The sequence below is a fragment of the Hippoglossus hippoglossus genome, chromosome 13, assembly GCF_009819705.1.
Source record: "Hippoglossus hippoglossus isolate fHipHip1 chromosome 13, fHipHip1.pri, whole genome shotgun sequence".
Classification (NCBI taxonomy): domain Eukaryota; kingdom Metazoa; phylum Chordata; class Actinopteri; order Pleuronectiformes; family Pleuronectidae; genus Hippoglossus; species Hippoglossus hippoglossus.
The window spans coordinates 25,225,632-25,245,066 of NC_047163.1; the positions used below are offsets into that span (position 1 = coordinate 25,225,632).

The following is a 19,435-nucleotide window of genomic DNA, read 5'->3' on the forward strand; positions in this document are numbered from 1 at the left end:
AAGTGGCACTTTGCAATTTCAACCACAGTAGAGAAGAGACTCCATCATCTTAAACAATGGCTACTTTCTGGAATTCCTTGAGACAGAGAAGAAGGACCCTGTTTATTTTGAGGTTAGACTAATATTATTAAATATTATATTAAGTCATGCATCTGCGAATTTGACTAATTGATGCTATTTGATTTTGAGATCGTCCGCCTGGCTGAACATCTGCACCAGCCAAACCGTTAGGGAGGTGGAAGAGGAGCTGGCAGCAAGCCATGCAAGAGGACAGTGTCAAGTCAGCACCCAAAAAAATGGGAGCAGGAGATATTAGTGCTCATACATCCTGTGTCTGATGATGAAGAGGAAGAAGAACCCCACTGAGACAAAAATAGAGAAATATTTGAAGGACACAATTTGAGTTCATTCTGGCCCACTAGCCCACCACTACCCGAAACTGACATTTTCAGCCAAACCAGGGCTTTGTGGATGGCTACTTCAACCTCATCAGCTGAGCATGTTAAAGGCTGGCTACGTCAGGAACAAAATGAAAAATGACCTATTACCAGAAAATGTGCAAACTCTTCTTCCTCACAACATGAACATGGCAACATGAAAAGAGTGGAACAGTGCCGGAAAACTGCCTGAACAAACTGTTAAGCTAATATCTGATAGAATACAGAACTGGAGTTGGTCCCTAGGCGCTGCACTGTGGCTCTTTGTTGCTCAGAGTGTAATTTAAGTGTTTTCATTACATTGTATATGACTTCTGAGAAATAACAATACAAAAATGATGAATAGCTAGGTCACTTAGTATACCTCTGGCCAAACAGTGCCCTTATGAAACCACATTTATATTCAATACATTTTCCATATGGAACCACCCTAAAATGTAAACATTCATAATATCTGTCCCTTAGACATGACTGACATTTTATTCATCAAGACTCATTCATTATTCACTGAGAAATTAACGAAAGATGTGGCAAAATGACCTATCGCACAATGTTAAAGAAAGTGTTCAAAAATCCTGGATTGTTTATTGTTAAATAAACAAATGTGAAACTGTTGAATAACAGAATCTTTGAATATGAATGTCTTTAACCTAGAGAGACAAAGCACGTATACTCTCCATGTCATGATTCAGCTGCAAAGCTTTGAATAATCTCTGTCGATCACTACTGCAGCTCCTCGGACAGCCTTCGTACAATCGCTTTGATCATATTGGTGTGTGTGTGTGTGTGTGTGTGTGTGTGTGTGTGTGTGTGTGTGTGTGTGTGTGTGTGTGTGTGTGTGTGTGTGTGTGTGTGTGTGTGTGTGTGTGTGTGTGTGTGTGTGTGTGTGTGTGTGTGTGTTACAACTCTTCCTCAGAGGCAGTATCAGCTTCTGCACAGTGTGATTGACTCAACACGAATAAAAAATGGCGAGCGCGCACCAGTCAAACACCTTTGCTGAAACAAAAAAAACCCACATCTGATTCATTGCCTCCTCACACGTGTGTGTGCGCACTCACACACATAAGCAGATGGTCGTCCGAATAGACAAACATGTGCGTAAGCCAACTTGCAGCGTGGTTACTATATTTACTCATTACTCAGGGGCAGAAACATACACATACACACACACACAGAGATCCTGCCAAAAGTGTCACAGTCCCCATCTTCACAGCTAATTTTATGAGCAAGCAGACAGAATGTGACAATGCATTCAGACCTCACAACACACACACACACACACACACACACACACACACACACACACACACACACACACACACACACGATCCCATTTGCAGATTCATCAATTAAGCAGTGAAGTCAAGCTGCAAGGAGCGTGTTTGACTCTCGGCAATATGCTACAATCACATCGCTCCCTTGGCCAATTATAAAAAAGCTACTTGGTAGACAGAGCTGTGGCGTGGTGTGAAACTGATAAATTTAGCCTTCACAACCTGTAGAGTGACAGCAGCAGGACTCATGCAGTTTGGCTGCGATTCACTAGAAGAAGCTGTGTTTCCTGACAGGCATCTCTGTGACGTTTCTTGGGAGGATGAGGCTGCGTTCACGTCCAATCAGATGGTGGACAGTAGAGTCAGAGCGTCAGATAGAAAGTACCATTTAAGGTTTGACTCCCAACAGAGCAGTTAGGTTTTAGGAAATTAGATTTGAGAGTTGCCAATTTGTGATCGTAATGCTAGAGGGTCACAATGTGTCTACATGCTGGATTTGTTAGAGAATGTCAAATCTGCCTAAAACATGAGCTCAAATTCAATCTCACCATGAAGTTCACTCAGTACCTGGAGCTTTTGATTATATCACATGATTCTGCCCAACAGATGGAGGCTGTCAGAGAAGTGTCGATGATCTGTTCATGAAGTTTAATTCAAATAGAGATGAACATGTTCCACATTGAAAAATTTCCCTTCAGGGGGAATTGCCTATTTGTCTTTAGTGTCCAGATGCAAATGAATGTCGATGGGTGGGATCTTTGTCTGCAACGTTTTTGCATCAAATGAAGACATAAAATGCAATTCAATGCAACTCAGCGTCAACTCATTTCTATATCCAATTTGTACAATGAAAAATGATCAAGGAAATGGAAAGACAGAAACAGATACATCTCGCCTTCAAAGTAAAAGTTTCAGGTTGTTGAGGCTGCAGCGGCCAATTTAAGAAGAACTTAACAAAATAAAGAACTGATTAATAAAATTACAGATTTACATCAGTAAGTAAATTGCCAGTGTTCGTGGTCACATGACTAGAGTGATTTATATTGACCTATGTGATATATTTTTGTGTTGTGCTTAATTGCATTGTGCGTCTCCATTTGATGTGACAACAGCACGGGCAGAGTTTGGACAACATCGGTTGTAATCACGGTTATCAACATTAATTTGCATATGAACACAAAAGACTGGACTGGACACGGACTTCTGGTCAATGTTTGATCTCAAAGTTCAGATTAAAAGTTCAGATGCTAGGTACTGCCTACTGAGTGAACCATCTGCTGTTGGATGTCTATTTGACTCCTAACAGAATAAATGACAAAAATCTTTACTCTCACAAATTGAACGTCGAACTCATAATAAAACACAATGCTGGGGTCTTTTTATGACCAATAGTTTATGGTAGCTGATGTTAGCCATTGACCTAAATATTATTCTATTGTTTCGCCACTTCTGGCTGCAGTGAAAAAATTCCATGTCTCTTTTTGAAAAACAGATCATTAGCAAATTTGAACATTATAACTGATTAACTCAATTGGCTGAGCAAGATTGGACCTTGTGGTACAACTGCTTCGGCAGCTGTTGTTTCCATCATCAAGAAATAACGTTGGATTATGTCATTTCTTAAGTGTAAGAGAATGATGATGAGCAAGAAATGTTCAATCATGTGAACTATGCCTTAAAAGATTGTTTGACCAGTTATTCCTTTTTGAGCTAAATGGTGAATTAAATATGAACTGATTCATCACCAGCTATAGCAGGTCAGGGCACAAGGGTGGGAGCTGGTATACTCTTAAATTCAAGGGTTGGGACCTTTAGCAAATCTCAAGCCATACTAATGCCTCCCATTTAATTATACTTGCAGAATTACCAGATAAGTGACCCATTAAATCCAGATGTTAAATGCACTGCATAAGCACAGAAGATTCAATCATTCACCACAGACACCATTGGCATTGTTGACCAATCCTAAACCAATTCACACCTTTTCAATATTTGTGCAAAATAAGCGAATTAAGATAATGAGATGTTTACTGTCAGTTTAGTTTTAAAGGTTAAGAAACCAAAAATAGAAAAAGAAGATTTGTGAGGCTAAATGTAATCTAAATGAATCCTTAGTGGTTTCCACAGGTACAGAGTGTTTTTCATGTGAGTGACCGTGTTTGGGATGTTCCCTGTGCAGCTATGTGCTGCCTGATTGTGTGTCATGGAGGCTCCCTGCATGTGCCAGAGCTGCTGATTTGGGTTGGAGCTTGGCACAGGAGAGACGCAGTGGGTGGGATGTTGGCACGGGCGAAGCAGTCCCGACTCGAGATTGTCCAAAACCCACCGATTTAATCCGGATTACGCCCATCGTCTCTCTCACTCCCTATGTCACTCTCTCTCTCTCTCTGTCTCCCTCGTTTCCCGCCCACGCGTTTCGGTCTCTTCCTCTTCAGTCCCGCTCATTTCTCACCCCTCCATCACAACCTTACAACCTCCCTGAAAACCAAATGCTCTAACTGGTTGGTCTGTTGCCATGGTGACCACTCGTGGCACTTCCTTTTGTTCCCTCCATTGTTCCGTTTCAGATGATCTCTCTGAGAAGATTTAAAAAGTCTATTTTTGATGTCTGTGCTCATATTTAACCCTTACTTGACCGCCTAATCTGTTTGCCAAGGTAACTGCCACAGTTATATATGGACATGCAGACCCTTGTGTATAGTGCACTTATGAACCAGTGCATTGGTTTAATACTTAAGACATTTAATACTCTTAACCTTCTCCTGGGATCAATCTGTTCGTTAATCATGTTTGAAAAAATGCTAATCAAAAAAGCCTTTACAGTCTTTGGTCAGACAAATTGACTTCCTAATGGATTTCATTATAGAATACTAATTAAATGGTACATATCCCAAATTACATTGGACATCTGCATCTGTGTGTGTTCATGTGCACATACTGTATATGTCTGTGTCTTTGAGCCATGAGCTACAATTTTCAATTTCAGTTCACATTCATCAATACACCACTTAAATTCCTTTGTCTATAAGCGTGTGCTTACAGAGAGAGAGAGAGAGAGAGAGAGAGAGAGAGAGAGAGAGAGAGATTGATGGATAAGTGAACAGTATTAGAATATACTATTATTAGATTTCCATTTTAGCAGATTACATAGGCAGGATTACATACAGAGACTACAGTATATCATAATAAGAGTACTGTCAGTGTCTACAGTGCAGAGTTCTTAATGTAATGCAGGGCATGGAGAACATGAAATCTGTTCATGTGCACACTTACAACATATTAAGGTAATATCATGTTAAATTGTAATGCAAACGCTAAGGCTTTGGACTTTTTCATGGAATATTATATTTTTTTTATCACTTAAAGCCTTGAAGTCAATGAAACTATGCAAGTTTATATGGGAATGTGTCTTTGGTGGAAATCCTCTGAAATGTGACAAAGGGCCCTAATGTTGTCTCTGTAAGAGGTCACAAGCCATGGTTAGATTAATGTGTAATAATCAATATCATTATATATGTTTGCAGTTGTACTTTTTAATGTAAGATAAATCTATCAATTAGACTTGAATTACACAAACACACACACACACACACACACACACACACACACACACACACACACACACACACACACACACACACACATAAATATAAATACAAAGCAAAACCGAAGCAGTCTGTGGGTCTTTATCTATGTAACTACCCACCAGTCAGCGAGACAAAGAGGCCTCCACAGGTGAAAGGCGAAACATCCTCAAGAAACACAAGCAATCCCAGCCGCCCACACACACCTGCACAACTCAGGAAACCCTGGAAGCAGAATTTAGACTAAAATTCAAACAGTAGGATTAAAAAAACTAATGGTAACCGAAATGAACAGTTAGATATACATATATATAAGAGATCAAAATAATTAAAAACATGAGAGAGAAAAAATGAAATATAAAATAGAATATAGTTTCAGCATAGCATTGGAAGTAAAATAATCTGACATCAACAGAGTAAGTGAATACAAAATATACCAAATAATAAAACAGGCTAAAATGTCAATACATGGACAAATAATTAAAATTCAATTGAACGCCGGACTAAAATAATAAGTCTTGAGTTTGCCTTTAAAAATTGTCCCCAACTATAGCTGTAAAATATATGTAGTAGTGTAAAAAGTTTTTCCTCAGATATGCAGTGGAGTAAAGTAAATACACAAGTAAGGTATGAGTCTGACGTCTGAATTATACTTCCGTGGAGTTTATAGAGTGGACATGTAAATTTTGTTTGCTTTGAATACATTACTTCTTGAATTTTCATCCCCTGGTACTAAACTTCTCTGATTTATCTGGGCTGACCCAAACTGAACCCGAGGCTCTGATGCCACCGGATTGGACATGAAAGTTTAACCAGACTAGACGCTGATAAAACCATTATAACTGCTCGCTATGATAGAAATTCATTTTCATCTTCTCCCCAGAGGATGGAACTAACACCCGTCAATGTCAGACACAATCGGCTTTGTAACGCCCTGCAACAGCTGGGAGAGTGTGCACATCCCTGATTAAAATGTGTGTGTGTGTGCACATGTGCACAGAGGTGTCCTCATCCTGTGTGAGCTGAGAGAATTCAGTCCATATTCAGTTACACCGCGTATAGCTCTTATATTGGTCTTAGCATGGGAGTGTGGTGGTGAATGTGTGTGTGTGTGTGTGTGTGTGTGTGTGTGTGTGTGTGTGTGTGTGTGTGTGTGTGTGTGTGTGTGTGTGTGTGTGTGTCAATGTGCACTTGTGTGTTTGGACATGGGTGGCCATGCAGGATAAAGGTCTGTCGGTAGGGAAGAACGCAGCCCCCTCACTCCCTCTCTCACTCGCCTAAAGCACCGGAATGTCCCTTCTGTGTGTGTGTGTGCGTGTGTGTGTGTGTGTGTGTGTGTGTGTGTGTGTGTGTGTGTGTGTGTGTGTGTGTGTGTGTGTGTGTGTGTGTGTGTGTGTGTGTGTGTGTGTGTGTGTGTCAGGGCTCTTGTGTGAGTCTGGTGCCTGCATGGTGACCTGCAGTGAACTAGCTATTGATAAACCCTGGCAAAGCAACACTGAGAGAGAGAGAGCGAGCGATAAGGGTCAGTTTGTATTTGATGTGACAGAATTAGAGTTGTCAGATGCTTGTATGTTGTGTTCAGGTTACCAACTGACGCCCTTAAGACAAACAGGAGCAAAAGAAAAAGGAAAAAAATCGTAGGAGGAGAAGCAGGATAAAGATTGGTGTAAACAAAGAGAAGGACGGACTGAGGAGGGATTTTCCCCAAAGCTCTGCTAACACTAATGACAAAACATTACTACTACTACATGGCTTTCATAGTACTGCCATACAAGCCAGTGGCCAGTCAGATTCACTTAAGCCTCAGCATACCCTCAAGTTCGGCCAAAACACTTGATGACGCTAAGGCACACAACTGAGGTTATGCCCCTAACATCCACTGGCCGCCACTAACACCTGCTAACATCTACAGTTAGTTGGTAAATTAAATTGTGCAGGAGACCTTCAAACATACAAGGGACATTCACCATCTTTTCCTATATTCTAAAAAATGTCTTGTACTGCAGGTAATTTTTTATTTTAAGAAAGGTGTGTATATAAATTGACCACGTGTGTGTTGCTCTTCTGATATATGTTTTATTTTGCAGTTTTCAAATTAAAGTTGTTACTTTGCAGCCGGAGAGACATACTGAAGCAGAGACGATAGCCAAAATCAGCTTCTAGCAGTTATCAGTGCATGTTCATGTGTTTTGGGCATGTAGCTCTGATGAGAGGGCCGATGGGAGGGGGTGGGGTGTATCCGTTGCATTTTTTCAAAGTGTAGTCTGCTCTTACTCGCCTTTCCAGGATAAACAACCCTAGCTCTAAACACAAAGAAAGAAGGGGGAAAATTTAAATGAAATGCGAAAATGACCAAGGCATAAAAGTTTAGTGGCTCTAATGGTGCACATGACCTTGACAAAAACGATTCATATAATCATTTTAAGATCTATTGTTTCTATTGTTAAGATTTGGTTAAGTTAAAAAACTGTTAACACCCTTGGAATCTGCAGGGTGCTCAAATCCTGTGATGTGTCCAATATATATGTCAAAGTGAAAAATGTATTGTCTGTACTAATAGGCAATGTTGTGCTGAGAAATAGATATAAAGGCAAAATCATAGGGATTCAAAAACAGCCACACTAGCTTAAGACTCCAAATGGTTAAGGAGAGTGAAACTGCTGATAAGAGGTTATGTGTTGCTTGTGAAGAAAACGGAAGTCATAATGTTTCTCAGATTTTCTTTGGGCCTGTAGCATATATTCATTAAAGCTAGGGTTGGTAATCCTGTAAAAGCTTCCAAGAGCAGGCTACACTTTGAAAAACATCCTACCCCATCCCATCAGCCCTCTTGTCAAAGCTACTCTGGCTATCGTCTCTGCTTCAGCAAGGTGCATGCAGGTCGGTAAGTGACTGACAGGTACGCCAGCCAATTGTTTTATTTGGACCGAATGAAATGATTGGTTGTGTTAATTAAGCCGTTTTCAGACACGACCTCCGGGTAAAATCCAGAGAATTGGCCTCAGAGTTTACCCGCAGTTTGCCTTTCACACATGCACAACACTCTACACAGACGTGCTCGCAACAGCAACAAATCCTCAGGCGAGAGGTGGAGCAGCCAGGTGAAGCAGGCAGAGGCAGAAAGTGACGTACTAACTCCGCTGCTTGGGTCACATGATTTTTGTTCGCAACACACAGACACCATCGTCAGCTCTTATCTCCACAAAGTCTCCTCACACTTCCTTCAGTGTCTTCTATGTTAATGACACTGCTTTTTCACCCAGAGATATTTGTTTTCTTTTTGTAGTTTTTTCAAACCCCCACACTCGCTCGCTGTGAATCCAGCGGGCGACCCCCTGCTGTGTTCACACATCGACTTCTCCTGGATTTCTACAGACTTTATACTATGAGGCCAGGCAGATGTAGTCCGATAAAGTCTCTCTCCCTATCATAAGAAAATCAGTTTGAGAATCTTTTTATTTTTTTAATCTTAGCCTGACACTGACTGTGTTACTTATTTCTATAACTTCAACTAAAATTAGTCCATGTTAGTTCAAACAGAGATACCGGTTAGAGATGCAAGTGAGAGTAGAAACGGAGCGGCAGCAGTGATGGACGTGCAGGAAAAAGCGGTGAGGGGAGAGGTGCAGAGAAAATCAGGAGGAGGTATTGATGGAGACTAAAGGTGACGCTCTGAGAGGGATTAGCCGGTCAGCCAAGGGGCTGCATTTTCTACTTAATCATTGATGATTCCGATCAGGAAATAGAGGAAATTCAACATCTCACAAAAATGCTATGTTTACAGCAGAAATTAAATCACGGGATGCTGGATATCGATTTTGAAATGGATTATGTGTCTCATTTGGTAAGGAACCTTCATTGTCTGCGATGTTGGAACGACAGTCGAGCCTGCGTTTCTTCATGTACTTTTCTTCACTGAATTATCTTCTAAGCAGCTTCCACACAGCAGGATAACATAGTTGGCCTATTTGGCATAATTTGCTGTTTCACTGAACTTTACTTCAGGATTTTTTTTGCATAAAGTAAGCATTAAGCTCACTGAGGCGACTAAGCCACAATCTTAACTGGTGCAACAACAAATCTGCTCGCCTCCTCAGCAGAAATATGCTGTTCTTCAGTTAACTTGGCTTCCAGTCGGCACCCTTCTCTCTCGTTTTCTGCCCATCGCCTGTTGCCGTGGTAACTAGAAGGGGGGAGTTGAGTGGAGGGGAGAATGAAAGGAGGGAGGAGAGATGGGAGGGGAAAAAAAGGTTGTTGGTGGTGGTGGTGCGAGGGAGAGGTTGTGTTGTGTTTTCTGGGTAAAGGAACCACAGCTGTTCTTCCTCTCCTCTCCCCTCTTCTTTTTATCACCACATCTCCCAATCTCTCCGAGACTCACGCTCCTCATCGAGACCTGGCCAATTATTTCCTGTCCTCTGCCTCCTCTTCCTCATTATCCACACACTCTTATGCCTTTTCCTGGTTTAATTTCCTCTTTTTTCACCTTCTTCATCCACAATGTCTGAATTATTTGCTTTTCTATTCCATCTCCTGATCAAACACTGTCCCTCTCTCTAACCACATGAGGAGCAACATACTGTCTACTCTTCATTTTCATATGCTTTGCCTCACTAACCCACTCTACACCAGCTCTACCTATTGAGCTACATCCAACTCCCACCTCTCCTCTACGTCTATTTTTATTCAACTCACCCTCTCCAAATGCCATGTAAACAGTGTTCAAGGTTTCATTAAAAGAGAGCCTCACTGTGCATGGGATTTTAATTTCTCTGGAAGTTGAATAATGCAGACCACTGGGGGAGCAGCAGTATTGTCTATGTGTGTGTGTGTGTGTGTGTGTGTGTGTGTCTGCATACATGTGCATATTTTTAAAGTGAATGCATATGAAGGTATTAGATTGAACAGGATTTCTTACGTCAGATGCAGAACTTATGTTTTTTTTTTACGTTACTGTGCCCGTTTCATTTTGAAAATTAACTGCACATCCATAATTATAGCTTTGAAAATGAAAAACACCCTTTTAATGCAAGATATCCACTGTCAGATACTGAGGAAGAGCAGGAGAAAAAAATGGTGGGTGGGGCATGATTGTAGGAGGAGGCATTTTTGGAATTGTGCTAGGATAATGTTTTTGTATAATCACCAATACCTGTGTGGAAACACAGGCAACATATTAGTCAAAGGGAACAACAAACATTGTCTGCTGGGAGCAGAAGGTGTGTGTGTGTGTGTGTTGGGATATGTGCTAATATCTCTGCCATGTGTATGTTTTTGAAGCATAAGTAAACAACATAGGTTTGCAATTGATGATTATTATTTTTGGGGCATTTTTGCCAAAATAAAAAGTCAAAATTGAAATGCAGTTGCCGGGTGAACCAGTTCCACAGGAGTGTTTGGCAGCAGCGAGCGAGCCGCATTAGACTAAAACCACGGACAGTTTAAATGCCTTGTGGGACTGTTCGCAGAGAAACAAGGCTCTTCATAGAAAAGTACTGACACAATCTGGAGATTATTCCTGATGGGGGTGGGGGTAGCGGATGTGTGTGTGTATATTGGGAAGGGGGGGGGGGGGAGTTCAGAGGGAGAGAGAGAAGAGGAAGTAGGGCCAAAGAGCCCTAGGGGTGCGATTGAAAGAAAAAAGCGAAGAAAGAAAGATTCTCTAGAGGGAAGAGAAAGAACAGGTGGGGGATGCTGTGTGGGGGGTACGATAATCTAAAGCTATTCGATGGAATTAGCACAAAAAAACCTAATGCAAGAATCCTCCCATGGCCCAGCCACAGATTACAGCAGTGGGTTTGCGTGTGGAGGCTATTATATAATTCATTCTCTATGATGAGATTTTCCTTCATTGCTGGTTTTCCTTACTACCCCCCTTCATCTCTCACACTCCATCCCAGCACTGGCAGGTTACTCTTTTAATTTAAGGAGAAGATGTCCCAGCCACACTGGGGTTTTTTGGTGACTTCATAATCTTTTTATCCCTGTCTGGAACTAATTCATCTTAAACAGCAATTTGATGTCTTCTTTCTGTACTCACTCAGTCTCCACTCACTGTCTGGGATGCATGGATATTTGCACAAACGTGCATGTGTGCATGCGTGGCCATGTAAAATCTGCGTGTGTGTTTGCATGCACACATGCGGACATTAAGCTCAATGCTCTCTCGCTCTGGTATTGTGAATTCTCTGCCTACTAAGCTCCTTAATGGAGTCACTACAAGGGCAAAAGCATTTCATTTTTTTTTTGCAGTCATTCCTCCCTCCCTCCATCCTTCGTTCGCTCTCACTCCACATCCCAGCTGATCCCAGGTGGACGGATTGGCAATAACTCTTTCAGGTTTCATTTTGGAGGTTGCCACTGGTGACCTGTTGTTTTGATGAGAGGTACATTCACACCACCAAACGCCATCTAATGATTATCTGGCTGCAGATGTCTTTGGTGCAGTATAGAAGGAGGCTACCTTTTAGATACACTGGTTACAGTGGTGTTCAGCCATACAGAACTTCTTATTGTGTTTGTTTCATAACAAATATAACTCTTTCTATGAAATACAGAGGAGTGGCCTGAGGTAAATTCAAGTGACAGCTACCATCTCTTTCTGATGCTATTTAATAAATCCAGACTCATCCTGAGGGAGAGTTACATGTGACTAAGAGGAGGTTTGAGGTGGCTGCTGTGAACACGTATGACAAATGTCCTTTATAGAGAAATGCATGTTAGTGAGGGACTGAGACTAAACGTGATATTTGAAGTTTCTATTTCCCTATTTTAACAAAGGTATGATTACTCTGCATAATGGGGTCAGGCACAGGTGTGTGCACGTGCATGAACATATGTATTACTGACAACATCTATAGATGTCTTTTACACATATTACTATATTACTATATTAATGAACTGAAGGTTCATTATTCAAAACTGAGTGGACCATGATACATTGAAATGTTACTGCCTAAGCCAAATAACTCTCAAACATGACAGCATTATGTAAAACTGGTTGATTTATGGTTTACTGTTTAAGTCTGAAAGACTCTAATCATGAATCTGTTGTATCTGTGCTTTATCTCTTTGAATTTTAATGGACTGGGTTCGGCAAAATGACCACTTCTCAGGAATGAATTGTACCTCATACTGTACTGCCCAGCAGCACTGCCTGCAAGCCATTTTTATATTATGTCACCGTCTATTGACTTGTATGCACATAAAACCCATAAATCCATGATAAATGTAATGAGGTCAGGTTTCGATGGGCTATAGTAATGGCGCGCGCTCCGGATTCACATGGAGTAATGACAGTGATTTATCATACAATTATTTATGGGATTATCATTAATATAAATGGTGGTGATTAGTGAGTGTTGATCTTATGCAGAAATCAGTTTGAGCTATCTCATATTTGTGGGACTGAACTAGGAGGCAGTAATCAATCAACAGATTAACAGCGACGTTCGGTCCTGTCAGTAGTCTGCAGCCTGGTCTCAGACGTAGTTCAGTCACAGACTACAGCGCGAGACAGCCGACAGGCTTGCACAGACGAGAAGAAAAAGCAGAGAGCTTGCTATCTGAAGTGCTTGCCTGTTCTCAGATCTGAAAAATGAATGAGGGATGAATATAGTAAGAAAAGAACAAAGAGAAAGATGTCTGCAAGAGAGGAAACAGAACAGAGAGGGGGGGGGGAGAGACCTGTAGTCCATCTACCGTGTGTGTCGAACATTATGCAGCACACAGACACACTAAGTGTACCGATATGCCAAGTCAGCCCGCGTAAGCATATGCTTGGATAGATGCACATAACATGCACACATCCAAAGAGCAAATATAAGTCTCTCTCTCTCTCTCTCTCTCTCTCTCTCTCTCTCTCTCTCTCTCTCTCTCTCTCTCTCTCTCTCTCTCTCTCTCTCTCTCTCTCACACACACAGAAATAGCAACCAATCTGCAACTAAGGTTATAACCTCAGTCACACCTGTTGCTAGGGCAGGGCATTGAAAGCAGACAATGCGTGTGTATTGTTCATAACCGAGACACAAACTGAGAGGTTACTCTGCGGGGCAGTGTGTGTGTGTGTGTGTGTGTGTGTGTGTGTGTGTGTGTGTGTGTGTGTGTGTGTGTGTGTGTGTGTGTGTGTGTGTGTGTGTGTGTGCGGAGATTAATCACAGCTCCAACTTAAGTGATTCTTAACGGAGGTTGCCATGTTAACTGGGCCTAATGATGGAGAAGAGACTAAAATTAGTCGAGGAGGAGACATGTCATCCCAATTCTCCCTATACCTGTAAACACCCTCGCCAAACACACAACCAAACTCACAACTACACACACACACACACACACACACACATTGCATACTGAGTCACCTAAAACAGGCCATGAGCCAACTGTCCTTCTTTTTGGAGTGCTTACTTTGGCTGATAAATGGATTCTGGAGTAGTCCTCTTCTGTGGAGGAGTAGTGACTTTAACGGTGGTCCATCATTAGTACCGTTTTCCTCCTCTTTTCTCTGCCTCTTTCACTTCTCTCTCTCTCTCTCTCTCTCTCTGATTAAGGAGTTCAAAGTCCTTCCTGAGGCTCCCCCCTGTGATTTCAATTTCGAACCCCTCCTCTTAACCTCAATTCTGACTTTTTTCCATCCACACTTTGTGTCCTTTACCAGATTTCTCCTGAATTTCCTGCTCATCTTGCTCTGTTGTGTCATGAAGGCAAGTTGTGATGTCCACTTCCCTTCTACTTATTCACTACTCCTGCTTTTTGTCCATCTTCCCCATACAGTCTCTGCTTTTTGTCCCTTTTCATTATAAGACCATGGGTTTAAAGATTTGATGCTTTCTCATAAAAATATTTGAGGGATGTAAGTTGGATGGATCAGTTGTATTGTTGATGTTCTCATGATGAAGGCCCAGACATACCAGTGATCACACTAGCAAGCCAGAGGAGCGCCAATCAGTCACAGAAGCAGTAGCAGATCTAGGTTTTTTCTAAATCAGGGGCCATAAAGGGGCCACAATTTACACAGAGATGCCAATTATATGTCCGACATCTATGTACAATCCCTGATTCAGTAAGGGGCACATTAAAGTCATTTCTAGTTTACTGTTAAGCTCTATAGCTTGGAGCAAAGCCACACATCATTGAATATGTTGTGAAAATTGTTCCCTCAAAGACATTGGGAACTTTAAAAGTGCTCGTAAAATAAAAGTTCCTAACAAATTTAATTTGTATTGTTAGTATTGTTAGAAGATAACTTAAGACTACTGACAGGACAGGGGCACTTCATGTGCCAGTGTTGCCCTGGCCCCTCCACCAGATCTGGCCCAGCACATGAGCTCTCTGAAGTGTTTTCTGCTTCCTCTTTACTGTGTTGTTTACTCTCACCTGGCATTTTGTTACTGCCATCGCCCTGTTCACATTACCTGTGAGGTAACAAGCTTGTTCGCTTGGTCACTCATGGCACAATGAGTTCAATCGAAAGATGGATTGGTACTTCGACTCCTGTCTCATAACGGCCTAAAAACCTTCCTTTTTTATGGAGCACTTTATACCCTCTGACAGAGGACGTTAAATGAAACTGAATGGAACAATAAAGTTAAATTGAAATTATAGCTTCCATTATTTTGGATTCCAAAGCTCTCTGCTCCCTTCAAGTTCAGCACTGTCGAGCTAAAATTTACACATGAAAGCACGTTAGATGTACTTTCTTGTGTCGAGCCAGTCCACAGATCCCAGTATTTCTACTGAATTATATTTATCTCACTGCAACCTGTCACTATTTTAAAAATAGTGCAGAGTATATTTATACACAGATATTTTTAGTACTGCTTATTGTGGTTTTTGTCCATCTTTTCTTGTGTCGAAGCTGTTTATACTTGAAATATGATTGCAAATCTTTCATCTGTTCCCTCTTCCTTGCACTGTCCTTTCGTATTCAGCACATCTGTAGAACCTCTGGTGGGAAGGACATCAGGACATCACATCCTTCCTAATGCAGTGAATTACTTTATGTCTCTGAGTGTATTAACCCCATTTATCTCTGTCTTCCTCCGCTAGGATCCTCCTGACAGTGGTGGTGATCTTCCGTATCCTGATCGTGGCCATCGTTGGGGAGACAGTGTACGAGGACGAGCAGACAATGTTCATCTGTAACACTCTCCAGCCCGGCTGCAACCAGGCCTGCTACGACAAAGCCTTCCCCATTTCCCACATTCGTTACTGGGTCTTCCAGATCATACTGGTGTGCACGCCCAGCCTCTGCTTCATCACCTACTCCGTCCATCAGTCGGCCAAGCAGAAAGACCGGCGCTATTCCTTTCTCTATCCCATCATGGAAAGGGACTATGGGGGAAGGGACGGGGCGCGAAAGCTTCGCAACATTAATGGAATTCTAGTTCAGCATGGCGGCGATGGCGGAGGAGGGAAGGAAGAACCTGACTGCATGGAGGTGAAGGAGATTCCCAATGCCCCGCGGGGCCTGACCCATGGGAAGAGCTCTAAGGTTCGCCGGCAAGAGGGGATCTCCCGCTTTTACATCATTCAGGTGGTGTTCAGAAACGCGCTAGAGATCGGCTTCTTGGCGGGCCAGTATTTCCTCTATGGCTTCAGCGTGCCTGGGATTTTCGAGTGCGACCGCTATCCGTGTCTCAAGGAGGTGGAGTGCTACGTGTCCCGGCCCACGGAGAAAACTGTTTTCCTGGTGTTCATGTTTGCGGTGAGTGGCATCTGCGTGGTGCTCAACCTGGCTGAGCTCAACCATCTGGGCTGGCGCAAGATCAAGGCGGCCATCAGGGGCGTCCAGGCCCGCAGGAAGTCTATCTGCGAAATCAGGAAGAAGGACATGGCCCATTTGTCCCAGCCACCCAACCTGGGTCGCACACAGTCCAGCGAATCAGCCTACGTGTGACCGTGAAGAGAAAAAAAACGAGGAGGAGTGGATGAATGTGCACGAGAGAGTATGAATTAATTTTGATTTTAATTTAATGGCGACGGTGTGGAGGTCAAACAAGATGACCTCTCCTCTGTAGAATGAAACACAATGCGAGAAGACCAAATCTCTGACTCTACGACTCTGTAGGTCTGGAGAGAGTCGAAGAAGAAGAAAATGACTGAGCATAAGAGGGGACAAAAAGTTCTCTGCATACGAACATGATTTTGGTCTCCTGGGGAGCTATTCCATTTTCTACTTTTGTCTTTTTAATTAATTACCTTCTCCTCTGCCCCTCGTTTCTTTTAATGGGAGGAATTCAATCCTCAAGAGGCTGAAGAGGGCAGGACTTTAAAGAAGAGAAAGAAGAGGGTAAGAGAGAGGAGGACTGATGAGATGCTGTTCAGTGTTATTTGGGGATTTTGGAAGACAATGGCAGTGTTTGATGCATCCCATGGTGCTTTTCTTCTGGACTGTGTCAGCCTCAGTGAAAAAGGGAGGACAGGACAAGGGGTGGGACAGAGAGGACGAGCGGCAACATCATTAAAAGAGGAACGGAAGAACTGTCAAAGCCATGACAGACTCTGGAGATCGAAGGCGAATTAGTGAGTGAGAAAGAGTAGGAGGGATGCATCACACTCTGGGAAAACGTATGAAAGAACTGCGGAGGGAGGGAAGAGAGGGAACTTTTCTCTTTTGCTTCCTCTCCTCGCTGGAGACTCGAGGTAAAAACTGAAGCCAAGACAGACGGAGCTGCCTCTGATCAGTGTCAGCCTCACCTCTGCTGGAACACTGTCACAAGCCAAAACCAAGAGAAAAAGACTGACGACGTTTATGTTTTGTCTCTTGGCAAAAGATGATTTTAACACAAACAAGAGCGAGAACCATAAACACTTCCCTCTCCTCTATCTCTCACTTTCCCTGCTCCACGGTTGGCAGCTACATAGTCCCCTGGGGCTTGGGGTGACAGTAATGACTCTCGCTGCACTCTTGCTACGTAAACTCTGGAGAGGAACTAACGAACAAATGAACAAACAAAGTGTAAACGTCAGTGTCTCCCGAAGCACAAACCAAACGTCCCTCCTTCCAGCATTCCAGTGTGTTGAGAGATAACGGAGAGGGGGACAGAAAGAAGAAGGGAGCTCGTGGAGGAGGCAGAGTGATGACTTTATTACAACTTTAAACAAATTTGATAAAGTTTATCACCATGAATCATGATTTTCTTTTTGAGAAAGCGACGGTGCCATCCTTGAGTTGCATAGAGTATAACATGATAATATTATTTGTCCATTTATCCAAATAGAGTATATCCAAATAGATTTATTTATCTTTTCAGGGGGGTTGGTTGGGACATCATGTTGCTGTTTTTTCGTATGTAAAAACTATTTGTCTTTTTTTCCATTTTTTGTTTAGTTTAAAGCGTTTTTCACCGATGGAACTGATTAATGACATGTACGGGTGGGAAGGGACGAGTTGTGAGCTTTGTTTTGAAGCATTTTGAGGCTGTGCAGCTGATTTTTATTTTCTTTACAACAATCTTGGCAACCTTAAGAGCAGTTGTGAATCCACTGCAGAATGCAGAGCAACGCAGCCGAGCGTTTCCTACAGAGAGACTTGCTTTTCTTCCAAATCAGCTGCACGGCTTCTGGCAATTAAAGCCTGTGAGCCGTTTTGAAAAAGGCATGTTTACACGGAGCAATGTTTCTCGATGAAGCTGTGTAACCAATGAGTACTTTATTCTCTCTGGACGGGTTTTTTTTTCCTTCTCAGTGGTTTTCATTTTGCATTTCTTCCTGACTGGATTTTCAGAATGCATGCCTTGTAAGAGAAAAGTAAAAGAATGACATGAAAGAAGTAGAAAAAGATAATGATGATCGAGAGTGCTGCACCTTGAATAATGCAGACGAGTGGCAGAGTGGTGGACTGAAGGAACTCACTTTGGGATAAAGGCCACGTTCATGGACTCACTAAGAACAACCCAAAAGTGAGGCTGCAGTGAAATCACATATAGGGACAGTGGACTGTGGGTGGTACCCTTAAAAGAAATTCTATAGCTGATATGGACACACACACACACGCACGCACGCACGCACGCACGCACGCACACACACACACACACACACACACACACACACACACACACACACACACACACACACACACACACACACACACACGCACACGCACACAATGGACCAGCATACTACTGTCAAGACAAGAAGAGGCAAGCACAAAACAGCTCTCTCTAAACCCAGATCTTGTCTGTTATAAATCATTGAGTCTGATGCAGAGTCAAAGAAATGATGGGGTTGATGTACAGTGACATCAGTCATCGGCAGAGGAAACTCCCACTAATGCTTCTTATACCTGGTCTAAACACACTGCCATAGGTCAGAGCATTTAGCTGTGCCAGCTGAGAATCTCATTCACCACTGCGAACCTTATATACGTAGCTCAACACTGCAGCAGCTTAGCATTGCCACATGTTTGATTCTTACACATGCACTAATGCTACGCAATCTCTACGCTTTGATGAAACACATTATCTTCATGAGAAACTTGTTTAACTGCAGCTTCAGAAGTTCCTCGTCTGCTACTTAATATAAAGAAACCCTCCTTGTAAAAAGATTTGTAGTTGAACTCCTTGTTCCATTCCTCTCAACTTGCCTTATGTTTTTGTACTTCCTACATTTCCACCAATGCATTTTAAAAAATGGAGGCAAATAAAAAAGGTATTGCATCAGTGTCACCCAGGAGACACTTACTTACTGACTAGGTTAAATTCTCTTAACAACAAATGAATCAATAGTTATATATATTTAAAGAGCAGTTCCCTTTTATTTACTGGATGTAAAATCTTTATAATCTTTCTCTCTGTATTTTGTGTTATTTTTAGAAGAAAAGTGTGTCGTCAGGTTCCTCTGTGGCTGCACTGAAGATACAGTGACATGACAATAAGTAATACTGAAAGCACAGAGCCACAGAAGGTGTTTAAGCACCAGTTTATGTAGCAGAAGGACCCCCCCCCCCCCCCCCCCCCCCCCCCCACACACACACACACACACACACACACACACACTCCTCCCAACTCTCTGTTTCTCCATTCACTCCCACTGACATAATCTCTGTGATTCTTACAGGTGATTATCCCCAGATTTAGACTCCTCTGAGGATCTCTATGGGGCTCAATGCAAACCGTGCAGTCTACAGTAGGCGCTTGGAAGGACAAAT

At 42.3% G+C, this 19,435-nt stretch overlaps 1 protein-coding gene and 1 long non-coding RNA gene across 2 annotated transcripts in view; one reads left to right on the forward strand and one right to left on the reverse strand.

Moving 5' to 3' along the window:
- LOC117773341 (gap junction delta-2 protein) overlaps positions 1 to 17,024 on the forward strand; it is a 28,567-nt gene extending 11,543 nt beyond the window's left edge. The window contains exon 2 of the mRNA XM_034605165.1: positions 15,334 to 17,024. Coding sequence (XP_034461056.1) covers positions 15,334 to 16,183 — 850 coding nt within the window. The 3' untranslated portion in view covers positions 16,184 to 17,024. The remainder of the gene's footprint in view (positions 1 to 15,333) is intronic.
- LOC117773345 lies at positions 3,555 to 19,190 on the reverse strand. The gene is made up of 3 exons (XR_004615909.1): positions 19,000 to 19,190; positions 9,920 to 9,926; positions 3,555 to 3,565 (listed from the first exon to the last, which is right to left on the reverse strand). It is a non-coding gene; the product is annotated as an uncharacterized LOC117773345 (long non-coding RNA).
- Between the last annotated feature and the right edge of the window lie 245 nt (positions 19,191 to 19,435).